This window comes from Cervus elaphus, chromosome 19 (assembly GCF_910594005.1).
Source record: "Cervus elaphus chromosome 19, mCerEla1.1, whole genome shotgun sequence".
NCBI lineage: Eukaryota > Metazoa > Chordata > Mammalia > Artiodactyla > Cervidae > Cervus > Cervus elaphus.
The window spans coordinates 44,172,327-44,196,528 of record NC_057833.1 but is presented as its reverse complement, the minus strand read 5'-3'; the positions used below and the strand labels follow the sequence as shown (position 1 = coordinate 44,196,528).

General features: G+C 37.5%; 1 protein-coding gene across 2 annotated transcripts in view; it reads left to right on the top strand.

The window, feature by feature from the left end:
• The first annotated feature begins 204 nt into the window (after positions 1–204).
• Positions 205–24,202, top strand: part of FGF12 (fibroblast growth factor 12) — a 585,576-nt gene continuing 561,578 nt past the window's right edge. For both annotated transcript variants that reach the window (XM_043874199.1, XM_043874197.1), the window contains exons 1-2: positions 205–341; positions 495–637. In XM_043874199.1, coding sequence (XP_043730134.1) covers positions 625–637 — 13 coding nt within the window. In that variant the 5' untranslated portion in view covers positions 205–341; positions 495–624. The remainder of the gene's footprint in view (positions 342–494; positions 638–24,202) is intronic.

The window sequence follows — 24,202 nt, the reverse complement described above, 5'->3', positions numbered from 1 at the left end:
TAATCCCATCTGGAAAATCGTATTGGATTGATACACAATCCCAATCCAATCCATTTGCTAGTTTGCAAAGGAAAATCCGGTCCGGCGTTTATTTTTAGCAGCGCTCCCTGTGACCGAACGCTACAGCTCTTCAGCGGGGATAACTAAGGACCGTACTGGGGAGAGAAGCAAAGAAGGGCGGGGGAGCGGGAGGCGGCGAAAAGGGGTGGGGGGACGCCTTGCGCATGCGTGCCAGCGCCCATGCAAATCTGTACATCCAGCGAGCAAAGTGGGATGATCTGTCACTACACCTGCAGCACCACGTTCGGAGGACAGCTCCTGCTTGCTGCTTCCAGACCCAGGTAAAAAAACAAACAAACAAACTCAACGGGCACCGTGCATGCATATGAATGCCGGGTCGCAACCTATCCCTTGTAGAGGCAATCTGCCGCTGCTGCTAAGTGTCCTTTGGTGGCTGATTGCAGTTTCAAGGTTTAAGAAATCCCATCTTTCAGGAAGCCTGAGGGGAAGAAAGGAAGTACGGGCGAAATCATCAGATTGGCTTCCCGGGTTTGGGAATCTGAAGCGGGCCCGCATCTTCCGGCCAACTTCCATTGAACTTCCCAGCACTCGAAAGGGACCGAAATGGAGAGCAAAGGTATGTGGCTGTCCCCATCGGGGGACTTCCCGCGGCATGTGCGTGTGGCCAGGGCAGTCCTCGGCGAGGGGACTGCAGTGCTTGGGGAGCGAGCATCATACTAGGTCGACAGGAGGAGATGCTATGTCCGTTGCAGCACCAGGGAAGTGTGGCAGGAAGGCGACTTCTTTTTAACTCCCACAGCTTGGAAGACAGTGTTTAATACTCCATCAGTTGCGTAGTGAAGTGTGATGAGTTTTTTTTCTTTTCTTTTTAGATAGGGGGTGGGAAGAGTCTTTAGACGGTGGGGGAGGCGACATGTGTTGATAAAGCGATTTCTTTTCTGTAGAATGGATGGGTTCACATAAATATATTTCATTTACCTTAGGATTGCTGACAGGCACGTTTGTATCTGATATCCAATAATGCATTGCTATAGAAAAAAATGTTTGGATTTCTCCACCCCCACCCCAGGAAGATGATATTTCTGGGTGTGTATGACCACATCCCACTGCATTTTGAATATATATCAGCAGAGAAATTGGGTCTATTTGAAACAGTGTGCGTTAGAACTGACCTCTAAGAAGAACAGTGTATCGGAGTACTGCTTGGCTCCAGGCATGATGCATATACTAGTTCTGAATATGTATATATTAATATTTTCCTCATAAGCAAATCTGCATAATGTATACATACTAATTGGTAAATGAGCTGTAAAAATCAACTTCTGATAGCATATTTAACTCACATAAGCAAAATGACTATTAAAATTGTAGGATTGGATAGCCTTTGGGTTTAACTCCATCTATGCAGGTCTCTTCTTCCTCCTCCTCCTCCTCCTCTTTAAAACGCCCACTAGCTTGCAAGAGTCTTGAGTGATGTGGTCAGATATCCAGTAGGAATACTGGGTGTATTTAATTGTGAAATCGGAAAAAATGATGTCAACTTTTATGAAACTATATTCATTACCCAGAACTCGAGAAGCTATATTTGAAACAAGGTTTTATTTTTAAACCAAGAATGTCAGTCATTGTGGTAATGTGCTCAGGATCAGGGAGTGTGGTGGGTTACCTATTTCTGGGCTGATTGGTAAAACTGAAGTGTCAAGTGATAGCAGGTACATGTTCAATGAAGTATTTGATTATAAGAGTTAAGTATTTCAACTTAGGTAAGCATTTCCAGTGTGAAAATAACTGAATCAACATAGGTTCAGACAAGCTGGCAAATTTTAATTGGGATAATTTATTCCTATGATTTACTGATGGGCATTTCCTTGACTAACAATGATGTACGTATAGAAGAGACCCCATGTCAATAAATATACATGAGGCATATATTGATTAACTTTACTGTAGAATCCATTTTAAAACTAGAAGTCAAAAATTCATAGATGTCTGTAATATTCCAGTTGATTAAGTATTTCTAGAACATGAAATTAATAACAGAGTATCATTTTACTAAGAAGCATCTTTTTTTTTATTTAGAGAACACCTGCTATTTGAATATTAAGCTTGGTTATTTGGCAAATGTTCTTTGTAACATTTTGCTTTCAATTTATACATGAATTCCTGGCCCATCGTAAAAAGAAAATGTATCTCTTAGCAATAATTTTTAATTTCTCCTCTTTGCCCATAGCACATGCTACATGCCACAAAAAGTTCTAGACAGTTTATATCTCATACTGATAACGGTAGCATTCTAGTTATTCTGCCAGGCTTGGGATTTCAGAAAGGAAAATCTCAGAAGTATATATGAGAAGAATCATGCTAGAAGTTCTAAAAAATCTATAGCAGTGATACAGGCATGAATCACAGCACTGACTTCAAGGCAATGAATAATTTTGCCCCAAGCCAATATTGTGGTCATTTTGCAGAGGTACCATAATTGCTTCAGGCAAAAGATATGGTGAAAGTCTTCATACACATTGGTTCACGGACTTTTTTGCAAAACTGAATTAGCCAGATAGTGATCATACAAAGAGTGGTGAATTACACGTTGACCTCACTTTCTGAGTTGATGCAAATGGCATAGCTAAAAATGGTAGCTAACTTGAAATTTTATTATAGAAGAAAGTGTGTATTAAGAGAAGTATATTCATATCCCATTTGAATTGTTGTACCTTAAGTATTGATACTTTATGCTGCCATGTACAAATTTCTTCCCCCAATAGATTCAAGTTTAGTTTCAGGAAGACATTTTCAAATGTAAACATACATACTTATTTTTTTCTACTAGATAATCTTTCAATACTCAAAGTACTATTACATGATTCAGTTGAGAGTTCAAGAGTTCTTCATCCTAGAAAAAAAGCTAATGGCCCACTTAGTTTTGAATCTTGTTGCCAACATTTGACAACCTTCATCTTACCTCCAGCATTTCAAAACCATTCTTAGAGCACTCATCCAAAGTCTTCAGCAAGTTAAGCATCAGTTATTTACAAATAAGATCAATTTTTTCGCTTCCTTACTTATTGTTTTGCATCACTTCTTGTTAGCAGGACGAGGAGGAGAGGTAAATGAATCAATTGATCCAGCAGTCAATTTCTGGTGTAATTTCAGTGATCCTTCTGTACCATGGTAATTAATGTTGCTTCAGAGATTTGGATAGGTGCACAGTCCGAACAACTTTGACAGAATTTGTGCCTCGTGGTGGTTCACAAACTTTGATGTACGTTAGAATCATCTGGTATGCTTTTGAGACCTCCTTCCTCATGCCTGGTCAAACACTTCATCAATTGCATCATAATTTTAAGGTAGGAGAGAGGCAATATATTTTTTTTTAAAGATCTCAGATGCAACAGTATTCAAGAATCACTCATTTAGACTTTTGATAATCAAAAATGTGGTTTTGATTTAGAATCTTGATCTTTGCTCTAGGCTTACTGAATCAGAATCTGATTTTTTTAAAAATTCACAGATTATTTGTGCACCCATAAAAGTTTGAGAAACATCGATTTACTGTGAGGAAAAAGGTTCTCTCCCTCTCTTCCCCGCTCCCTCCCCCACCCCCTCAATCTTCTGTATTTTTTCCCATCCTGCCTGTATCACATATTTTCTTTGTCCAGCTAGGTTTGCAAGCTTGCGCTTATCAGAAACACCTGTGAAGGTTTTGAAGCATAAAGATGCTTAGGCCACACCTTCAGACATCCTGGTTTAATTGATTCTATTGTAGAACCTGGGCATAGGTATTTTTTAAAAGCTCCTCAAGTGTTGCAAATTGATAGTCAAAGTTAGTCAAAGTTAAACGTTGGTCTAAGACCTTGCTAGTCAAAATGTAGTCCATAGACAATCAGTGTTAACATCACCTGAAAATTTGCTAGAAATGCAGAATCTTGGGCCTTACTCCAGACTTACTGAGCCAAATGTTCATTTCAACAAAATCTGCTTGTCATTTGTATGCATATTAAAGCTTAAGAAGCACTGGTTTAGACCTTAGGGGACTGATTGTATCTGAATGACACCACTCTGGGCATCTGAATATAGAAGATGGGATATCATCTTATTAATCAATATGGAAGCATGTGATATGTGATCATGCTGTAAGTTTTTGGTTGCTTTGGGAAAGAATGGAAATGAAATACCAAAGAAATTGCTTGCCTCTTAGTATTATCAGAAGATGGATTCATTAAAAATACCTTCTCTGTTCTTCCTCTAGCCATTTAGTTTCAACCCCTTAATTATCTTTAAATGCCTTTTCTATAGGTTCATTTTTGAACTCCTTAAAATGTCCTGGTGTTAACCCATGGTAGTGTGACATTGGACTGCTTAATCAAAGCGCATCTTAGATTGAATATAGCTTACCTCCATCCCATTGCCATGTGCCTCTATTCCATTCTTTTAAGATCCATTTGCTGTGCCTCTTGTTCACCAAGACCTTCTGTGACCTCCCTTATATCTAATTAATATTTACTGGTATATTTTATATGATCTAAGTCCCTGTTTGTCCCTCTCATACTGCATTTCTTACCATCAACATTATAATTTTTATGTTCTTTATTTAAACAAGCATTTATTGAGCATCTGCTATGTTCCCAAAGTGCTTAGTTCTGAGAATGTAAAAGAAAACTAAGATGTAGTCTCTGATCTTAAAGATCTCACTCTCAAATCTTCACTCATAGATTAACTTTGTTTGTGGGCACAATATGAAGTTCTAACAGTCCTGCAGCTGCCCAGGTGCCTGCATCAGATAAAACATTTTTATTTACATAGTAGGGATTCAGATTACATATGTTAGATTGGATAGCTTTCATTAGTTTATCATGCCATGTTCACACATCCAGGAGATTATAAATTGGGAGAGGTGAAAGAAGTGGGCTTCCCAGGTGATGCTAGTGGTAAAAGAACCTGCCTGCCAATGCAGAAGATGCAAGAGACACAGGTTCAACCCTTGGGTCAGGAAGATTCCCTGGAGGAGGGCATGGCAACCCCCTCCAGTATTCTTGTTTGGAGAATTCCATGAACAGTGGAGCCTGGCGAGCTATGGTTCATAGGGTCGCACAGAGTCAGACGTGACTGAAACAACTTAGCATGCATGCATGCCTAGAATAATCATTTACCTGAAACCAGAATGGTTCACTCTACAAGAGGAAAGGAAAATGTCATGCAGTAACTAGTTTATCAGAGCCAGAAAGTGATTTTTGAAAAAGCTGCTTTGTGGTTAAAAAGCAAACAACTAAAGCTCCAAGACCGTTGTAGGATGAGTAAGATATAACACGGTAAAAAAACAGAACAGGCACTGAGCATAGGAGATCCCTGTTCTTATCCCAGCTTTAATGGCGTAACCTTGGACAAGTCAACTTTTCCTGTCTGAGTCTTAAAGATTCTTAAATATCAGAGAGATTCCATTTCATTTAATTCAAAATATTTAATGAGTTTCCACATTATTCCAGGCTTATTGTTAAATGCAGGGGATGGAGATAATGAATAGTGCATTGGGGTTGCCCTCAAGAAGCTTTCAGTCTGAGGATAAATGAACAGGCTCAAGAGCTACTGATTTCTAACATTGTATGTGTCTTCTCCCTTCATCTCTCAGAGTTCTAGTCAGTTACCCAGGTGGCTAGAAATAAAGTCTTAATGATTAATGACCTCTACAGAGGCACTTAATATTCCACAGCAATAATGTCTGCCTTTTGTTCCGCTTTTGGTTTCTTTTTTTTTTCACTTTTGGTTTCTTTAGGCAGAATTTTTGTGTGGGAGAACATTTGAACTCTTGCTGAGTACTATTCTAAAAGCTGTTCCAACTAACTAGCTACCTGGCTAGTAACCTATTGTCTGAGTTGGGTGTTAATGATGAGGCTTGTTAGCATTAGAAATAAGCCTGGGGGTGGCCCATTTGTTATCTCCAGTCATTCCCTATCCTTGTCCTTTTATCCCATTAAGCTTCTGACCCTATTTGGTGTGGAGTTTTGTGCCTACTGAATGACTAATAGTTATGTTACTTTGAATTTGTTAATATTGGGCTCTTGATTTGTCATATTAACAGCCGTAAATAACATTCATGAGACATTCTGTGTTTTTTCCAAAGGGCTTGTTAATATATGTCATCTCCTTTAAAAACTTGTGACTAGATATATTAACTTCATTTTGTAGATAACAAAACTGAGGTTCAAGACTAAGTAACTTGGGCAATGCATCTTTTATTTTCCTGTAAAACAAAACTTATTGTGCCTTCCCCAAGTCCCATACCATAATATCATAATTATGAAATTAAATTCAAACCAATAAAGCATTTAGTATTTAGAATCAGAGTTTTCATTATGATTAGCTGTGTTGTCTTTCATTATTATTAGTTGTGTTTGTCTTTTCATTAGGATCTCATCCTAGAGGGGAAGAATTAATCCTTTGTCATTTTTGTAGTTTTAGCAACAAGCATACTTGCTGCTACAAATTATCTTCATTGACTTCTGCAAAGGCTTTAATTTACCAATAGGGATTTCTTTTGTTGTTATTCTATATATTTTTTTGCAGTAACTCCTCAAAAATGTGAATTTATATTTGTTGCTCAGACATAGTTTCAAGTCAGTTATATAACATCTTGTGGGTTTGGGAATGGAAGTGCATTGGGTCAAATATCATACCTTGTGTTAGTCACTCAGTCGTGTCTGACTCTTTGTGACCCTCATGGACTGTAGCCCACCAGGTTTCCCTGTCCATGGAATTCTCAACGCAAGAATACTGGAGTGGATTGCCACTTCCTTCTCCGGGGGATCTTCCCAACCTAGGAACTGAACCCGGGTTTCCCACATTGCAGGCATACTCTTTGCCAACTGAGCCACTGGGAAGTACCTATTATACCTTGACTGGATTTAAAACATTGTGTAAAATCTGGCTGGTAACAGGATTTTCGGTCGGGGTGCATATCTGAATCATGCGGCACCCTGTAGTACCTGGGACTCGGATATTTAAGAAGCACCTCGTGATTAGTATGTGCACTCTCAATTAGGAATCAATAGATAAGCTACAGGGTGAGTAATATAAAATTGTAACATGTACGTGTGTCCTTTGTCAGAAATACTACAGGACTCCTACTGCCAGGACCTTGATTTTTATTTTCACCCTCTGTAGTGTTAAGAGAACATATGTGCAGGAGAGAGAAACCAATTCTTGTCCTACAGGCTTGGGTTAGAAACAGAGAGAGCATGTGTCTGAGCCCAAGAAGACACATCACTTCTCCCAGTGTCTTCATCCTCATCGGCATCCTTGCATGCAGAGCATGATGGATTTTGTTCTAGTATCGATGTCTATAGTTCTCATTTTAGTTTGCTGTTCTCTCCAGTTACTTTTTGAAACAGTCTCCATCTCCCTGTCTTTGGGAAGGTGGGACTCCCGCCCAGGGAGGCCATGGTATTTTGCTGCTATTAGGCAACTGATGGTACATTGGCAGAAGTCCCAAGGGACACCTGTTGCCTCTCAACAGCGCTTTTCTTTTTTACTTTTTAAAAGCATATACTCTGCCTGGCTTTTTACCTGAAACAAATCCCACCACCAGTGATTCAGAAAGTACAGATAATTGAAAGTGAGCTTTAAACATTGTTGGACAAAAAGGAAAGGGAAATTGCTATTCTGTGGTCAGTCTTGTTTCCCTACTATTTGTGGACTTGCCATTAGCCTGAGATGCAGTCGAAAGGGACTAGACTAGAGGAAAAAATCTAGAAGCTTTCAGAGGCCATTGAGAAGATAACACATCAAAATTTCCTTAACTAGCAGGAAGCAGCAATACCAATCTGCTAATAGCATGTCTTTTAGTCCCCACTCATTCCCACAACTGTCACCCATGTGAAACAATCAGGTTTTTCTCAATTCCTCAAACACTGACACCAAATATGTCCAGCAAGCCTCATTGCAATAAAAATTAGAAATTCCTTTTTAACTTTTTGAAGACAAAAAATGTAGATGATTCTGATTTCAAAAGAAATGTTGAGGTGTTTTTGTCCTTAGTCTCATTCACATGCTAGATTGGGTTCAGATTCTCTACAAATTAGAGACTTTCACAGGACTTATTACATGATCATTCTAATTGTTAAAAATCTGGAAAGTTTAAAATTAGGTTATTTAAGCAGTTTTTGTTTTTTACAGAGGCACTTCTTTCATTTCAAGATATTTTTAACATTTCCAGCACTACTTAAAATTGTATTTGATTTACTTTTTTTTTTCTATTCTGGGATTTAAAAGAGAAATATTTGCTATGTGTCAAGAAAAAAGGTTGTCATATAAAACATGCTGTATTTGCAAGCCTACAAATAGTTCAAAATAAGATGACATAGACTTTGCATCAGCATAAAAAGAAAACCAATAATACAAGTATAGCAATATCTGCAATGATACTGAGGTGAGGGAGACAACCAAGGCAATTTTCAAGCAAAATGATTGATTGATTGATTTAATAAGCAGTATTTATTGAGTGCTTACTATGTGTTAGATTCTCTAAAGGTAAGCTTCTTTAAACTGGTGGGATTATGAAACTGTATGCTAGGGAGATTCACTGAGGCATAGAAAATATGGTACATGTTCTGATAAAACTAATATTAGACCAGATGCTAGAAAATCTGGGTTCTGGTTCTTGTCCCTCTAATTCAATGGAGGAACTTTAGGAAAAATCTTTCTCCTCTCTGGACCTCAGTATCTTAAACCTTTTTCTTTTTTCAAAGAGTGTATATAACTTCAAAGAGTGTAATAACAAATAACTTTATTTGCCTATTGATTCCTACTTTCTTTTTAGGAAGAAACTGCTTTTTCAGCTTGTTTGTATTCATCCTTTACTTGATCCCTTTTAGACTTGGTGTCTGTAGAAAATAAAACAGGGTGATCATAATTACCACATTAATTCTTAAGGAGCCCCTGATAGGTTTGAACTAGTGTTTTCAGGCTGTGAGTTATATGAATGAATTTGTTGGGTCCACAGCTGGGTTGAGCAACTGAATTAGGTAGAGTAATTAACTTGGTGCCATGAGTAATTAATTTGGTTCTACATGCACAGAAGTGAAGTGAAAGGAAAGTCACTCAGTCGTGTCCGACTCTTTGCGACCCTGTGGACTATACAGTCCATGGAATTCTCCAGGCCAGAACACTGGAGTGGGTGCCTTTCCCTTCCCAGGGGATCTTCCCAACCCAGGAATCGAACCCAGGTCTCACGCATTGCAGGTGGATTCTTTACCAGCTGAGCTACCAGGGAAGCCCATGTGCACACAAAGGTTGAGGGAAAATGGATACTTGGCTGGAGTTTGTAGATTGCATGATAATGACCACATACAGGCCCAGGTATGTCTGAACCAATGCATGGTTGCAGTAGAGATCTTGGCTTGAGTCTGGAAACTTGGACTTGAATTAGACTTCCTGACCCAACTCCTTGTGTGAGTTTGAACTGGTCACTTCCTTTCTCTATCCTTCTTCCTTCATCTCTGAAACAAGGGAGGATCAGAGGCAAGGTTCTTTATATATGGGATTGTAAGAACCAGCATTTTTGAGTGTTTATGTGGGGACAACAGTGATTATGTTTTGTTTAAGGATTTATGGTTGTTTGCCTTGGTCTCTACTATATCTTCAGTTAACTTAGTGGCATTTTTGCTTGTCAGATTGCACATTATGTTTTTGTAATTTTTTTTCACCTATCTCATGTGTCTTTACAAATAAGAGTAGTTTATTTATATATTAGCCTTATGTGAGGTTGATTTGGTGGATATTGTTTTCTCCGCTCTCCCAGCTGTAACCAGCACTTCTCCCATAAAAAAAACAAAGACAAACAAAATAATGCCAAGGAGTCAAAATGTTGAGTGTTTTACTAACATTATAGAAAGGATATTTGATTTTTTTTAGTTTTCAATCATTTGTGACATTAAAAAGTAATTGCACTCAGACCTTCATTGTCTTCAAACAATTTAAATCCATTTTCTCTCTTCTGATGTTTGATTGGCAACTGATCATTTTAGATAGAAGAAGATGTCTTTTACTTCCAGATAAAAGTTATACAAAGTCTGAGTTTCATGATTAATAAGCTGAATTTCTTGATTGTGCAGAGAATAAAATTTAGTGATAGAATGAAATATTTAACAGCCATTAGCATGTTTATGAACATGAATTGTCAGAAATACTTGTGATATGATGGTAATTATTAAAAAAAGTGATACAGATATACGTGTCAATTACAAAAATGTGAAATTTGTATGTCCATGGACATAGATGGTAATATGTACAAAGTGGTAACATTTGGGTAATGATGATTGGATTGTAAGGGCTTTTTCCTTTTTCAAATCTTTCAACAGTATTTTTTTTTTCAATAAAGCATAAAATAGTCTTCCCAGGTGGCTCAGTGGTAAAGAACTCCACCTGCCAATGCAGCAGGCACTAGAGATGCAGATTCAATCCCTGGGTTGGGAAGATCCCTTGGAGAAGGAAATGGCAAGCCACTCCAGTATTCTTGTGAGAAATTCCGTGGACAGAGGAGCCTGGGAGCTACAGTCTATGGGGTTGCAAAGAGTCAGACACGACTTAGTGACTAAACAACACACTAGATATTGGGCTCAGTTATAGACTTTTTAAGCAGGTCTACCTAAGACTGAACTAAGCAAAAATCTTTATGCTTGATGGTTCATGTTTTATTCATATGAGACATTGAAAGGACATTTGAGGCGATAACAGTCTTTTGAAATTGTGCTTATGTATCTTTTACTATGTATTGAGTACTGTGCTTTACATATAATGACTCATTTAATCCTCATAACAATCCAGTGAGGCAGGAGCTATTGTTATCCCTATTTTAGGGAGTAAAAACCCCAGCATAGAGACATTGAGTAACTTGACTAAGTCACATAGCTAGTACAGAGCAGACAGGCTTCAGAGTCTGTGAGCTTAACCACAATTCAACATCTAAGATATACTTTGCTCTGGTAAGTCAACTAGCCTTCCTTTGTTCGTGAAAACTAGTCCAGCTGTGTACATACAATATCACATGTGCAGTTTATTAGCCTTCAGGAGGGTGATCTCTGAAGGCTCAGGCTCACCCACGCCCCGGGCCAACGACAGCAAACTTGGGGAAACAAGAGGAGTTCCTGCCTGCTGCCACGTGGCTTTGAGAGAGCACCAATGCTCACAGGCCAGAGACGAGTAAGCAGGGGCTGCACCTTCCTCCTCCGCCTCACCTGGAACAGCTGTCCTGCTCATCTGGGAAGCTCAGTGGTATGGTAGAAAGGTTACAGGACTTAAAATCAGACACACAACTAACAACCTGTTAGTCCCTATGACTTGGGCAAGATACATCTGTGTCTTTGCTTCCTTATTGTACAATTCATCTTTCTTTTTTTTTCTTTTTTTTTTTCATTTATTTTTATTAGTTGGAGGCTAATTATTTCACAACATTGCAGTGGGTTTTGTCATACATTGACATGAATCAGCCATGGAGTTACATGTATTCCCCCCTCCCACCTCCCTCTCTACCCGATCCCTCTGGGTCTTCCCAGTGCACCAGGCCCGAGCAATTGTCTCATGCATCCCACCTGGGCTGATGATCTGTTTCACTATAGATAATATACATGCTGTTCTCTCGAAACATCCCACCCTACAATTCATCTTTCAAGATGAATGAGACAAATAATATACATAAGGTGTATTAATGTATTACATTAAAGTATATACATTAATATTAATGTGTGCTGGTGGTTTAGTCTCTAAGGCATGTCTGACTCTGTGACCCCATGGACTGTAGTCCGCCAGGCTTCTCTGTCCATGGGATTCTCCAGGCAAGAATACTGGAGTGGGTTGCCACTTCCTTCTCCAGGAGATCCTCCCAACCCAGAGCAGACTCTTTCCCGCAGAGTCACCAGGGAAGGCCATATATTAATGTGTAGTAATATATAATAAATACATTTTATGTTTGTGTAACAAACCAAGCATAACATCAGTACCTAGTATCAACACCTGTTGCTGTTGTAATTTTTTTCTGACTCTTAGGTTTTTACTTCCTCTTTTCCTGTACGGAGCTGTATTCTTGCCTTAAACTCCTCACTATCACGTTAGCCCTTTGCCTAGAACCAAGTACTACTTTCTGTATCCTTCACTCTACCTCATGTGAACATTCCCAATGCAGGACAAGATTCCTATCTGATGCTGGCTGCTGCCACTTTCTTATTCTCACAAACAGATTCTTCCCTTCCCCACTATTGTCCGTCCTCCCTACTTTGACACAGGCTGTGATTGGCCTAGCATCCATTTCTTTCATATTTTCTTTAGATTGCTGACCCTTGCTTCCTCATTAGTATTCCCTTCATTCTGCCTAGTTCTAATTCACTCAGTGTTTCTCCTCTGGTTGGAACTAGCAGAATGCCACTCAGCTGTGGTATATGGTTTAAAATGATAGTTTTTAAGACCTACTGGTTTAAGTCATGCTATAAAAATTAAAGTATAATGACAGAAATGAAAGAGATTCCCTCATCTTTTTGATCAAAATTTTACTTATTTGTTCCAATTATCCAGCCTAAAATGAAGTTGAGTTTCCTCAGAAGAGGAAGGATGTGATAGGAATTTTGACATTGTTGGGTAGGTCCAGGGAATGCTCCATTGTTCAGGGCAGAATAGTGAGAACAGCTTTCTTCCCAATTGTGTTCAGTCAGGGGTTTTCAAGCTTAAGTATGGATCATAATAACTTGTAGACTTGTTATAGCACGATAAATTTCTGGATATCCTATAGTTTCTGATTCAGTGGGCCTGGGGTGGTCCTGAGACTTACATTTTCTAACAGGTTCCCAGGAAATGCTGATGTTAATTAAGGGATCACACTTTGAGAACCCCTGGTGTAGACAATGTAGTCTAAGATTCTCTTTCACTTGTATCTAAAAATAAATGTCGGAGAAGGCAATGGCACCCCATTCCAGTATACTTGCCTGGAAAATTCCAGGGATGGAGGAGCCTGGTAGGCTGCAGTCCATGGGGTCACAAAGAGTCAGACATGACTGAGTGACTTCACTTTCACTTTTCACTTTCATGCATTGGAGAAGGAAATGGCAACCCACTCCAGTGTTCTTGCCTGGAGAATCCCAGGGACGGGGAGCCTGGTGGGCTGCTATCTATGGGGTCACGTAGAGTTGGACACAACTGAAGTGACTTAGCAGCAGCAGCAGCAGCAGAAATAAATGTACATTTTGCTGATCATTGAGGAATACCAGAGCAAGGAATCATGGGGCAGCATTCTCATGAGGGAACTCCATAGCTTGAAAGAATAAATAAGATCACATCACCCCAGTGTTACCCATGACCACATTCCAGTCAATTAATTAACACAAATATGTTATTAATAGTGTATACAAATAATACATGCTTGAATTTATCTTGCCAGTCACATTGCTTATCATCAAGATTAGAAATGAGAAAAAAAAAAAAAACCAACACAGCTTCTGACCTCACAAAGATCTCACAGACTAAGTTTTGGAGATAGACACCAACAGAAGCCTGGGAAGAGCTGACAGCTGGTAATGCATGTGAAAATTTAGATTAAGTTTTAAATTTACTTTTAATATCTTCTGCGTGTTTTACTCTGGCTAGGTGTTATAGACCAGGAACCAGTGAATAATACAAGATTTATCCCTTCTGCTATTACACCAGCTACAGAAATATAATCCTTGGGAATACAGAGAAAGGAGTTGGCATTTGAGCTTGGTCATGCAGAAGGGATGGATCTAAAACATTGCAACAGTATTCCAGGCTGATGGAATAGCATAAAGAAAGGTACAGTATTGTTAATATACAGGTAATAACTAGGAAAGATTATATGATTGGATAATTCATCTAAAAAATATTTGATAAGCTGGGCACTGTTCTAGGTGCTGAATATAGTAGTGAGAAGACAAAGTCCCTGCCCTCAGGAAGCAGATAGAGTTGGGAACAGGATACCATGTATAAAGAATATTGATAATGAAATGAAGAATTAGAAGAAAATTATGGCAGGCTATTACAAATTACATAATGTAGATAATGATAACTTACATTTCAAAATTATTAACTAGTATCAATTATCTTTTAAAAAGTAGGTTTCAGGGCTTTTGGAGTACAATTCCATTTGCAAAGCTTCAATTATTCCCTAAGTTTTCAAGAAAACATCCATTGAACAAAGCAGGTGTACCTGTAAGCACACTGCCATGGCCAGAAGAAATGCTGTGATCCAGTACTTTACTCTGTGACCTTTGCCAGCCTTTACTGCTGACACACTTTTCTTATTTAATGGAAGAGTGAATTTCATTTCTATTCAGTTTTTGGCTCTCAATCCTCTGAAATTTTTGCATTGAAACTTATAGATTGGGATTGTAGCAGGAAGGTCCAAAAATATTTTTGAAATGTGTCAGGCTCAAAAATTGCTCTCCAGTGATCTATAAATTATTATTATCAACTTTCAGAATTACAATGACAAGACAAACTCTATACAGGTACTAATATATGTGCATTTTGCAACTATGCTATGTGAAGTTCTTCAAATTCTCCTTAAGTCTATGAAGACTCATATACTTCAGCATAAGAAATATGCTTGTTTTCAACCTTACCATCCCTCTTTCAGTGGTATATTTTGATATTTTGGCTATTTCTCTTTAGAGAAGATAGAGGAATTAAAGCAGTTTTTGAGCCCAATTCTGGTTTGGTTTTTGTCTATTTCCTTGTGAAAGATATTGGACAAGGTTCATAGTCATCCTAATTCTAGATTTTTTTTTTTTACATGATGGAGATAATAACAGTATTTATTCATAGAGTCGTTCTGAGGATTAAATGAGATAGTGTATGAAAGTGTTCATCATACTGCCTGACGTATAGTAGCACTCAACAAAATAGATCTATCTTTAAATATCTCAAAACTGCCTCATTATAACCTCAGGTACAAAATCTTAGCCATAGCTTTTGCTGAGTCTGATGGATTCAGGTTTACTTAAAGGTTTTAATGAATTCCAAGCATAATACTTTCAATCTGAGCCTTTGGTGATAACTCAATATATAGAGCTATAAAATACGGTAGCCCCACAAAGATACTGCTTTTGGATCAAAGTCTTAGAACTGTTTCAGGAAGACACTTCCTGCCAAACTGAGCATAATCAGTTTGAACATAATCATAATCAGTGGTTGAAATCTAGACTACTGCCTTGTATAGAGAAGTCTCAGCCTGGCCGGTGAAAGATTTATGAACAAGATTTTGAAAATGAAGGTCAGCAGATGATTTTTATCTCATAGCCATAAGGAATGGTTAGACAGATGGCAAGGACAGCCTTGTCTTTTCTCTGAGCAACCTCTTTTGATCTCTACTGACCATCAAATCATGCATGTCTTAGTAAAGATGAGAGAGTGTGGGGGAACACAATGACACTTCTTGTGCTACTCATTCCTTTAGAAATGCTTCTGGAGTAAGAAAGGTGCAACAAAGCTCCCTCATGAATAAAATTTGAGGTGATTTCTTACTTTTCTTTTTACACTTGCCATTTTTGTCCTAGTAATAGAAAGTGTATTATCAAAGATGGCAAATCCTGATCCCCTCCCACAACACTTTTTCCCCTCTCCAGAGATAATCACTCTCAATTCTTTTTGCTATTTACCTCTGTATTCTAAATAAGTCTTTTCTTACTGCTTTTCAATTTCTCAGCTCTATTTTTGATGTTTCATTGTAGAGATGAAGTTTTCCTTTCTCTCATCATCACATTCTCACCACAATAGGCATTCTTTCTGTCCTGCCATCTTCCTAGGGCTGTCATTGTTATTTTGGTTAGATCAGTATTTAGCAGTTACATTGTTCTGACTGTGTAAATACTTTTCATGACTAAGTCAAGTGAAACTATGATTGCTGTTCCTTTCTCTGAAGATTTTTCCACCCCCATGGTTGATAGTTGTCTTGTTTTCTGTTTGTTCGGCTTTCTATGTTCTCTTCATTATCAAATCTCTACCAGTTTTCTGAATCTCATCTCCAGGCATTCAGATGCACAGGTATTTTATCAAGTTCTCCTTTTGGGGGGTAAGTTCATCTTGGAATAATCTCTCAGAACCTTCTGCTTTGGTTCTATATGTGTGCTTTTCCTTTTATGCCCCATGTACTGGTTTCATCCAGGGAATCTTCCTTTCAGTCACTCTGGAAAATCTCTACTGGTCTCTTTGCTTGTATCTCTTATTTTCTTGTATCCTCTGCATTCTTTTATCTTAGTTAACTTATTTTAGTGGAATCAATTTTCTAGCAGTTTCCTAACAAAAAAAAAGGTACATAGTAGTTAAATTTTCTGGGTTTTTGCATGTCTGAAAACTCATTTATTCTTTCCTCATATTTGGACAATAATTTGGCTAGGCATAGAATTTAGGTTGAAAATAATTTTCCTTCAGAATTTAAATGGCACCACTCTAATGTCATCTCCCTTCAAGTTTTGTTGTTCTGGTCTTGTGATGTTCTGATTCCTTATTTTTTGCACATGCCTTACTCCTTTCAAGAGTTCTAAAAATTTTCTGAGATTTGCTTTCTTGTGGTCGCATTTTCTCCTACTATACTGGGTACTTAGTGTCTTTCATGAGGAAACTTGTACTCTAGAAAAGTTTTCTGAAATATGTCCCTTGATGAATTCTTTGTTTTTGTTGTTGTTGCTGCTGTTTGGTTCTGGCTTTTTGGAAATCTTGTTACTTATTGATATCCTGTATTTTAATGTTTTTATTTTAATGTGCTTTCTTTCCTATTTTCATCTCTTCTGCATTTCCCCCCTATTTTCTAGGTGATAGGCTCTAGTTTATCTTCAAATCTTCTTGTTTTTAAGTCTGATATCAGACTTGTAGTTTCTAACATTTTTGTTTTTCTTTGATTTTATATTATATTATTTAATTTTATGCTGCCTTGTTTCACAGGGACAATATTTCTAATACCTTGTTAGGAATATTAATAATATAATTAATGTTATATTTCTATTAATAAGCTTTCTATCTTCTTCCATAGCCTTTACATCCAGTTGGCTTTTAAAAAATTATTATTGTTTTGATTTCTGTATTTCATGTTAGAGATTTTGTACAGATATTTTTATGTTTGTCATCTGTTCATATTTATGAGCACTCTAGAAAGGTAACTGGAAGTTCTGTTCATGTGGGTGGGGCTTATTGATAATGATCTTAGTTATATGGTCATCTTCATGGACTTTTCAGTCTGGAACTCCTGATTTCAGTCTTTAGGTCTTGCTTCTTATTATTTATAAATTTCTCAAAGAAGGCTTTCTCTTGCCTGGATGGTAAGGATGTGGTTGCCAGGCTTCCTTGCGTCTCAGCGATCAGCATGTAAATGTTCACTTAATCTCTCTGTGGTACCCACTCTGCCCACTGTACACAAAGCCTCTCTTCTATCCTCTACATAGAACAAATCTTGAGTCTTCTGCTGGGATTGGGGACAGCAGTTGTCTAGATGGTCAATGTTTAAGAGAGGGTCTGAGGTTGTAATATCTTCTTAAAAACAAACTGTCCACCAATTCTGTGTATTTTATCCTTTTTGTAAACAAGGTTGGTGCTACCACTGTCTAAACTTTTGAAGATTCTGCATTTCAAGTTAGGTCGTTTATTATTTTCCACACTGCTGACTTAGAATTCAGTTTTCTCAGGTCTGCTAAATCCTTTATAGCTTCACCAGATGGTTTCTCATTTCTCAAATCTGATGGTTGACACACACACCTTTATTGTCCTTCTAGTTGGTAAAGAATCTGCCTGCAATGAAGGAGAGCCTGATTCAATTCCTGGGTCAGGAAGATCTACCGGAGAAGGGATAGGCTACCCACTCCAGTATTCTTGGGCTTCTCTTGTGGCTCAGCTGGTAAAGAATCTGCCTGCAATGCAGGAGACCTGGGTTTGATCCCTAGGTTGGGAAGATCCCCTGGAGAAGGGAAAGGCTACCCACTCTAGTATTCTGGCCTGGACAGTCCATGGGATCGCAGAGAGTCAGACACAATGGAGTCACTTTCACTTTCAGTGGTATTTTAAGTAGAATGAAAGTAAAAGCCTATGTTCTACTTTATTATCTTTACCTAGAAGCCTTTACTTTCAAAAGATACTAAATAATCTTATGGAAAGATAATCTCAACTCAGAAGCCCTGGAGATAGCTTTTCGTGGGATTCTTAGCAGGGCCTCACTGATTTCCTCTGTTTATCCAGCCTAGTTAGGGTGTCAGACATCAGGGTCATTAAAATGGTCTTCCCTTGAGAAAACACCATGTAAATACCTTAAGAGTTACAAGGTTAAGAGAACTACCAAGATCATTCCAGACATTTTTTTTTTTACAGTGCTCTGACAGATTATTCATTATTCCACTACCTGGGCATTCATTGGACACTTAACCTGAGTCATGCATTGTTGGGCATTGGCAAAACATTGAGTAAGACACAGTTCTGACCTTATGAACCTTCAGCACTAGCATGGAAGACTGACAGTACTGCTCAAAATACAATATGGGAAAAGCCATAACAGAGATATTAACAAGTGCTAAAGGTTCTGCGGGATGGGAGATTAAATCTACCTTCAGATTCTTGCTGGGAAATGCATCTTTGCTCAATAACTTCCCAGAAAAAAAATGGTCTTGCCAATTCGTAACCGGGAAAGTTACTAACTTCCCAGCACTATGATTGCATCTTTATGGTCAGAAGAGATTTTAGAATTCATTTTTAACTTCTTCATTTCAGCTGGAAAAACCAAGACCCAGGGAAAAAATAAATCGATCCTGGTAAAGTAAGGGATAAAAAGCAGTTTATTGAATTCCATACTGTTCTCTATCTGTTAAAGCATATTAAGCCCCCACCTTAAAGCCCAGTTATCCATAAATATGATTACAGATTTTAATCAATGGCTCTGACTCTCAGAGATCTGGAAGTACCCGTTTTGAAAAGCCCTGTGTATTTCTTTAAAAACAGTAATTCAAATGAATGCTCTATTCTATGCTTTAGATATAGGAACAGAACTCCAAACTCTCATGTAATATCAGCAAGAGAGAATAATTTGAAGTTTTCATGATTTATTTTGAAAGCAGTGCCAGTTCTTAAACTGGAACAATAGGTCTCTTTTTATTTGCACAGGTTAGTATTGACTGAATTTAAATTCATTCATCAAATTCAGGAGACAGCTTCCTAGATCCAGCTTTGGTTCTATTATTTTACAAAATATTTTTCATGTTTTCCCCATGTTTGCATTGTCTTGAAAGCACACAACAGATGTACAAAGAAAGAATTTAAACATTTTGGAGAGGCAGGGAATGTAGTCTTCAACATTTAAGAATATAATGTGTTCTGTTAAATTTGTGGTTTCATGACTTAATTTTAGCAAATGGTATATTATGGGGGAGCTAGGAACTGTAAAAAAAAACGTATTATTCAATTGTTATTTATCAGCTATGTAACAGTAGCAATAATTATATAACTCATTAAAAGCAAAACAAAACAACTTGAAAGAGATCTTATATATCTTCCCCAAGTACTTTTTACATACACTAATAATTAGATTGTAATTTTCTTAAGAAAGATTTTCTTGGTTCTCTGCCGAGAATAGTCTTTCCCTCCTCTGGCCTTCTGATTCCTGGTTGTGTTTCTTTCTTCACTGCAGTATATGTAGTTCCTTTGTTGCCTGTCAGGCTTGTCTTCTAGAGTATGAACATCATGAAGGCAAAGATTGTGTTCTCTTTGTCATCCCAGTGACTTGGCCATATTAAGGTCATTTCTATTAAGAACAGAAAGTTCACTGAGTGAATAAAATATAAGTCGCTTGATTTTATAATAATATTTTCTTATTTGGTTTTCATGGCACTTTCCACTATATCCTTGGCTATAAAGTAGCTAAAGACTTGGGGTTGGCACTCCTGTAGTACACAGCCTCCACTTCCCTTCCCTTCCTGTTTAAACAGTGCTCAGATCTCACCCCAGGTCAAATGTAGCTCTCTAAATAATGGAGTGTATTCACTGTGGACTTAACTACTTGTTGTCCAGGAAAGAGAACTATTGATCTTCCTCCCTATGAAATCTGGTTAGGTGTAAAAACTTCCTCCTTCTTGTTGGAAGCAATTTCTCTCCTGTTTTTGCAAATGAGCACCAAAGCAGTCTCTTCTCTGTTGTTCTCTCCTGTCCGTGGGGAACGGCTTCATCATCACCTCCACTTGTGCCGTCCCCAGTCTGCTGATTTCTCCTCCCTCCCATGAGAGCCTGGATGTGCCACTTCTGTCTGCTCCTGGGAAGACTGCTCTGCGTGCCTCACACTCTGATTCTTGTCTTTACTACATTCCTGACCCCAGGGATTCTGAGGAACAGACAGTACTGCTCAGGAGCTTTTGAGAGTGGCCAGTACAGAAGGGGTGGCATTTCCAGAGTCACACCTATCATATCTTTTATTTTTCAAGAGACTCTTGGATTTCTACATTTTGGGGTTGGTGATAGAGGTGTTTTAGTTTCCTCTGCTCAAAAGTAGAGGTTGAATAAAAAGGAACAAAGTAGTAACATTTGCAGAGATGTGGATGGTAGAGATTGTCATATAGAATGAAGTAAGTCAGAAAGAGAAAAACAAATACTGTGTATTAATGCTTATAGATGGAATCTAGAAAAGTGGTACAGATGAACTTATTTACAAAGCAGAAATAGAGACACAGATGCAGAGGACAAACACGTGTACATCAAGGGAGGAAATGAATTGGGAGATTGGGATGGACATATATACACTACTATATATAAAATAGGTGTCTAATGAGGACCTGCCGTATGGCGCAGGCAACTCGGCTCAGTGCCCTGCGGTGACCTAAATGGGAAAGAAATCTAAAAAAGAGGGGATATGTGTATACATATAACTGATTCAGCTTGCTGTCCTGCAGAAACTAACACAGCATTAGAAAGCAACCATTCTCTAATAAAATTTAATTTAAAAAACAGTTTTCAAAAAGTGAGGGCTGAAATAAGTACGTCATGAAGACCTTTCTTGTCACTGATGTCTTAATCACTCTGCTGGTTGTGCATTTCAGTGCTGTCCTGTTCTTGTTCTCAATTTATCTCTTACTTTTGCATAGTCTATTCATCTGGTTAGTGTTAAAGTTCTTTCAAAATTAGCCTTTCTATTTATGAACCTTTCACAAAGTTACTGGGGCAGTCCCCTTAGAATTTTGGCTTAATAGGATACAAATTAGGGTTATGGTAGAAAATTTTTTTTCTTTGTATCTCTGAAACAGAGGTTGCTGTGGATTTATGTACATGGACTTAAATTTCTCATAAGAAAGTCTGGGCTCAAATTTGGCTCATGACCTTGGGTATATCAATTTACCTGTCTAGACCTGAGTTCATTATAAATGGAAGTCAGTTGTCTACTCGCTGGAGTTTTGAGAAGGAATCAAGCAGATAAAGTGTATGCAAAGTGCTTTGTAAACTATATGGTACTGTATAAAAGCAAATTGTTATTAATAGATGTCTGACTATTCCCAATTGTTTCTGCTTGGTCAGTTAGTTCTGGATGAACAAATCGGAGAGGACAGGAAGGAAGGAAAAAACACCGGGCTAGGAGTCGGGTGATCTGGAGTCTGTCCTGGTGCTGCTCAGGACTCGCTGACTTGATGTGACCTTGGCAAAGTCACTCTACCTCCTGCATTTCTGTTGCGTCAATGGTAATGTGAGGTGGGTTAAAGAAATGATGATACAGAAACTGTCATCCACTCAAAAAAAAAAAAAAACTAGTGGTTCTTTTTATTTTGAGTATAGCTGATAAGAGATTATTATTTATTTAAGGGTGTCATTATGTTTAGATTACTGAAATGGAACATTTACCAATTATGAACCATATATATATATGTGTGTGTGTGTATATCTATCTATCTATACATAGATATGTACAATTTGATTTTGTGTTTTATTTTTTCATGATGGAAATTTATGTTCTTCGTATGAATGTTATAGGGAAAATTGCAGCATCCACTTAAGGACAATCACTCCTAATATTGCTTCCAAATTCTTTCACATCCATGTCGCTTTGATTTCTTATAACATGCGTTTTTTTTCATTAACACTAGTCCAATCATACTTTATATATTTGATTAAAATTTTTTTTTAGTTTTATGCAGTTTTGAAAGGTTACTTTCCTTTTACAGTAATTACAAAATATTGGCTGTATTCCCTGTGTTGTACAATAACTATATCCTGGATAATCCCGTGTTGTACAATATACCCAGTAATTTGTACTCATTCCCTCATCCCTTATGTTGCCCCTTCCCCAAATAATATATCTTGATTGCATGATTTTAAGCAATTATTTTAAGGAATGCTCCAAGGCTTAATTCTTCAAGCACTGAAAGGGACCTAATAGAATCTCCTATCTTCTGAATTTTTCGGTTTTCCTCGGGAGGAATGTATATATTTAAAGAGGAGGCGAAGTACTGAAAACAGATGAGATTCTGCATGAGAAATTTTGTCAATGACACCTAAAGCACATTTTGTTAAATATTCTCTAGTAATTTTAATTCTTTTTTCCTTCAAAGAAGTATTGAGTATTTGTTACAAATCTTACACTATGCTAAGCCATGTAGATGTTCAAGTTAGTTAAATAATCCCTAATTAAAGGGATAGTTGGTATAGGGTAGAAAAGAACATGGATTCAAATTTATAAAGAGAGGTGAAACAAAGTTCCAAAAGTACAGGATGAGGAGAGATTAATTTTGCTACGGAGGAGGAGGGAAGTTAAAAAATATAGCATCTTTAAAGGGCTTTATAGATTATAAATGTTTTCCCATTTACTAACCTGTTTAAATACAGCACAGACTCTTGACAGGTTTAGAACAAAATATCATCTTCTGGAAATCAGTTTGAAATCCTTGAAACTCCAAAAGCCCAAGCAATGCAGAGAAAATGCCAGTAAGATATATTGTTTGTCTGTTTTAATTAAGGGAGTACCCTAGTGCTCAAATTTCTCACAATTTTGCCCAAAGTGACATGGACTAATTTTTATATTTGAACAAGAATATCCTCCTATGAACTATAAGAAATACCCCCAACTTGTATAATGTAGGCATTTAATTCCATGTATATTTTCAAGGTGAATTTAACTATTACTTATAGCACATGGGTTTGTGATCACAAAGCTAGAAGAAACCTCAATTCAATTACCTAATTTGATAGATAATGAATACAATATGCCCTATGTAAAAAAAAAAAAGTTATTTTCACAAAAGAAATATCTTGCCCAAGTAAAAATCAGGACTATAATCGTAGTCTCCTGGATGAGATTTTTGCCGCCACGTCACAGCCAAACTCTGTTTAAAGACTGCAGCAAGTAGACTGTCATTTGATATTGAAGATATCTTCTCTCATCTCCCTTCTGCTGTTCACACAGTTTTTTTCCATGAATACCTTTTAATATAATCAATGCTGTGTCCAAAGTTGCTAGAACTGTACATTGCTAATATTCAAAGAAGTGTGACTCTTTTGTGGCATTTATATAATGTATCTACTCCAGTGTGGTAAGTGGCTTTCACTCATAAAACAAGGAAATATGGTGCTGAGAAGTCATTGCTTTGTCTCTGCCTCAATTTTTAGTGACAAATCGTTTAAAGAGGAAACATATCTTTTTATTATGATACTACAGGGTTTTATTTAAGTTTGTTTTATTGCAAAATAAAATTCTAATTTTATTTTATCTAAGCACATTAAATATAGCAAATCTTAAATTTCAGTAACTGTGGGTACAATTTATTTAAAGATGCATAATTTTTCTGGGTATTTGAATGTGATCTTTGGTTATAGTCTATATTATCTGGATGTTTTTAAAGCACTGTGTCCATTTTCGGACTCTGCAATTTAGAAGAACCTAGTAAAAATAGAGCATGCGTATGAAATGAGCACTTTAATGACAGGTTAAGGAATTAAAGTTGCTTAACCTGAAAAACAGGGAGCTCAGGAAACGTGCTAATTACTACCCTCAGGCTTCGAAGTGATTTTGTGAAGAGCACTGTAGTTTCCCCTTCCAGCACAGAAAGGAGAGCTCTTGTTAGTGTTGATGGGGCAGGGATTCAGCAGGGGGAACTCTTGCTGAGTCTTAATTCGTCTTTTAAGACAGGAATTGATGACCATCGGGTTTTTAAGTTATCTCTACTTATGTCTGAATAAAATG